Genomic DNA, 3,817 nt, shown 5'->3' on the forward strand with positions numbered 1-3,817 from the left:
GGATGGGCCCCCGCCCCCCCCTCCGCCCTCCGACACCTCCGCAGCCAAGCCCAAGTCATCCTTGCCCGCGGTGAGCGATGCCAGGAGTGATCTGCTGTCGGCTATTCGGCAAGGTAAGGCTGTGTTTCCATGCCAGCGCTCTCCTCTGCCTCTGGAAAGCCCTTGGGAGCTGTCTCCTGGGAGCAGCGTGACTGCCTTGCTGCTCAAGGCTTGTCCCTTGTGGTCCCTCCTTGTCTGCCACCCTCATGAGCGCCTTGCTGGGTCTTATGCTTCCCCCAGCACTTCTGGAGATGGCAGTGCCGGAATTGGAGTGATGCAGGTTTGCTGGGGAAGGTGCAGCACTGGGGTTACCCTGGGGAGGGGCACAGGAGGGATTTGCTTCCCATTGCGCCTCCCCACCCAGCCCATCCTGGCTGTCACCATCAGCATTACCCCAACACCCCCAGCCTGCCTCGCTCAGAGCCCTGTGACAAGGGAGACAGTGTGAACCAAGAGCTTGGCGTGATCCCCTCTGTTCCCTTGTGCCCACCAGGCTTCCAGCTGCGCAAGGTGGAGGAGCAGCGGGAGCAGGAGAAGCGGGACGTGGTGGGCAACGACGTGGCCACCATCCTGTCGCGCCGCATCGCGGTGGAGTACAGCGACTCCGAGGACGACTCCTCCGAGTTCGACGAGGACGAGTGGTCGGATTAGCCGCGCTCCCAGCCCTCCTTCCCTCCTCTCCTGGGCTCGCTTCTTCCCGGATCAGGTGGCCAAACCTCGCACCACATCCTGCTCATCCCGTAACCAAAGATGTGCCAAGGGTTTTCAGACAACCAGCAGCATGTCTCCCCTCTCCCTCCCCTGCAGCTCTGGCAGGGCTCCGTGCTCTGCCTTTCCAAAAGGTCTCCTCACGGACACTGAGGATGCGGCACTGGGATTTAGCTGGAGGGGGTGTAACGGTTGCTTATTTAAAAGAGAGCTAAACCTCCAGATTTTTGATGCCACCAGGCAGAGCACATATAAACCCTCCATCCTGAGGGATTTTTAAAGTAAAGATGGATGATCCTGTTGTGGCCATGTGGCCTTTTGGATGAAGGACATTTTCAGCTGGTTTTCTCAGTGCAACAGCAGACAGTTGATCTGATGGCTCTTCCTTGCCAGTGAATACTGGTAGTGCTGCAAGAAAATGGGCTTTAAATGTCAGTTCTCTGCTGCATCCCACTGTCACATAATCAGGTTTTTGGCAATAGTGCACAATTCTTTCCCCCCTGACCCCTGAGTATTAATTCCAGATCACCCTGCATGGGGTGCATTTCCCAGCTCCGAGGGTGCTGAGTGCCTTGGGTTGGGTGCAGTGTAAGGAGAGACTTTTTTTATTTTAGAAGCTGCCTTTACCTTCCTCAGATCTCCTGGACTGCTTTGCCAAGAGGAGACTTGCACAGAGGGATGTAAAACCAGGGCAGGATGCTTGTTCAGCTTCCCACTCTTGGGAAAGCAGAGCCACTGCCCCACTGAGACACATCTGTGGTCAGCTCTGAGCAGTGGCCAGACGTCGCCGGGCTGATTTTCTCCAATTCATGCTGAGATTGTGTTTTAAAATTCCAAATCCAGTGCCTAAGACAGGGAGATGGTGTGGGGAGGGGTTCTCTGAGCACCAGGCACTGTGGTGGTCCTTGGCCTGCCAGGGCAGTTTGAGAGGTGCTTTTTTTAGCAGGGTGACCGTACTTGCAACACAGGGACTTCAATGCTGGTATTGCCTTTGCTTCTTCTCCCTTCCCGCTAGGGAGGGGAGTTTGTGTGCCTAAAAACATCGTGTGTGTGAACTGAGTTGCCCATCAGTTACATCAGACCTAACCTACCCTAATTTTGTTATTACAATTCATTAGTTAATTTTAAGAGAACATTTTTTTTCTCCTCACTAACCCTGTGAATTAATTCCCAGGCTGCTGACTATAGATCCAGTACTGGCAGGGGAAAATGGGGAATTTGAACTAGCTGACCTCGGTTTTATTGCTGTTTTATGTTACCTTACATAGCATATGAGCATATCTTGGGAATCTAACCCAGATACCCCTGATGTGTATTTCAATTTGGACATGACTCAGTAAGGGTCATGCAAAAAGCAATTCCAAAGCCTTTTTGAGGTTATGGGTCCAGCTGTTGTGGGATGTGCATCCCACTAAGACCAACTCTCCCATCTTTTTGCCTTTCCTAAAGTATTTCACCAGCCTGTGCCTGTCTCTCTTCCCTGCCTCGCCTCCTTTAATGATGTTGCTGATACCTGGAACACTGGGCCCTGCCCGAGGCTGGCTGGAAATCCTGCTTGGGAGTTGATTGATGACTTCAGCTTGTGCCATCGAGTCCTTACTGATTCCCTGTGTGTGTGTGAGTGTTGAGATGGCTGGAGGATGTGCTCAGGGGTGCAGACCCAGCTGGGAGCCAGTGAGGCCCCAGAGGTTCCCCGGATGGCAGCACCATTGGGTTTGTCTGCAGGCAGGATGCAGGAACGTGGGCAGCCAGGGAACACCTGAGCAGCACTAGTGCCAGGTTCTGGAAGAGGGAACAAACCCCTGGGGTGCAGCGCAGTGGAGAGAGTTGGAAATGCAAAGGGATGGTTGCTGCAAGCTGGGTGAGGGGAGGAGAGAGGCACTGCCTTGTTCTGCTGCTCTTTCTGTGAGCATCCTCCTCTGGCTGCTCTGAGAGACAAGTTCCCGGGGAAAACGGGCCCTGAGCTAAGCTGGGCTGACAGCAGGATCACACAGGGAGGCGAGGGGCCCGCAAATGCCAAACCTGGCTCAATTTGAGATTGCATTAACTAGACTTAGCCCTCGTTGGGAAAGGGGAGCGAGTCTTTCTGTCGCCTGAAATAGCAGAAGTGCCATATTCCCTGAGCCCCATGATGGTGTGTCAGGCAGGGCCGTGCCTGGGGCCTGGGACACGTCCCTCACTCTGCCTATTGCACAAGGATGCTTCTGTGTGGGCACGGCTGGAGGTGGCTCCTCTGGCCCCCAGGCAGCGGGAGGGACACAGCCTTGTCCCTGCAAGCCTGCTGGAAACACCCTCTGCTCCCAAATCCCATCCCAGGGCAGGCATCAAAGCTGCAGGATCCTACACAGAAGGGTTGTGGACAGGTCGGGGAGGTTGGTTGTTGGAGTGTTTTTTAAATCTCCTTTGATTACTGCCTTTTTTTTTCCTAAATCTTTGATTGCCTTAGCTTATGTGGGTATCCCTGAGGAACAGCTGCTCCAGAGAGGGACCATCTCTGAGTATCCTTGCAAAATCGCAGAGCTCTGGGCCACCAAGTGAGCTCAGTGTTTTTGAAAGCAGCAGGGGAGGAGGAGAGGTGCCAAAACCAACCTTTGCAAGACAGAGCAGCTGTGCTGGAAGCGCAGGGCTGCCCTGCCGCCTTTGCCCTCCTCTTGGGGGCTCTTACTCCTCCCTCCCCTTTCGTGGGGCTGGGGCGACGCTCAGGCATTTCCCAAAGCACGATCTGAGCTCCTGCTCCCCCTCGCAGCCATTTCGCCCATCCCGCGAGTCCGGGCAGGCACGGCCGCCCTCCCTTGCCTTGCCTTGCCTTGCCTTGCCCTGCCTTGCCTGGTTAAACATTCTCGCGGTGTCCTCGCCCGCAGTGCTAGCCACAGCGCCGGGCAAGAGGCTCCCGGGGCTCCCAGGGGCTGAGGAATCCTGCAGACTCTCATTTCAGGGAAAGGGGAGATTGGATTTTATATTTTTTTTTTTTTAGAACGTGAACTTATTTAACGTGTTTCTTTTGGACTTCCCTGCCCTGGAGGGGCTCTGGGACGGAGCTGCCTGGCAGGGCAGATGCAGCTGCCCCGGG

At 55.0% G+C, this 3,817-nt stretch overlaps 1 protein-coding gene across 1 annotated transcript in view; it reads left to right on the forward strand.

The window, feature by feature from the left end:
• The window catches only part of WASF2 (WASP family member 2), an 11,444-nt gene extending 10,370 nt beyond the window's left edge, over positions 1 to 1,074 (forward strand). The window contains exons 8-9 of the mRNA XM_005427135.3: positions 5 to 113; positions 533 to 1,074. Of these exons, the coding sequence (XP_005427192.1) occupies positions 5 to 113; positions 533 to 690 (267 nt within the window). The 3' untranslated portion in view covers positions 691 to 1,074. The remainder of the gene's footprint in view (positions 1 to 4; positions 114 to 532) is intronic.
• The last annotated feature ends 2,743 nt before the right edge of the window (positions 1,075 to 3,817 follow it).

This window comes from Geospiza fortis, unplaced genomic scaffold (genome assembly GCF_000277835.1).
Source record: "Geospiza fortis unplaced genomic scaffold, GeoFor_1.0 scaffold432, whole genome shotgun sequence".
Classification (NCBI taxonomy): Eukaryota; Metazoa; Chordata; class Aves; order Passeriformes; family Thraupidae; genus Geospiza; species Geospiza fortis.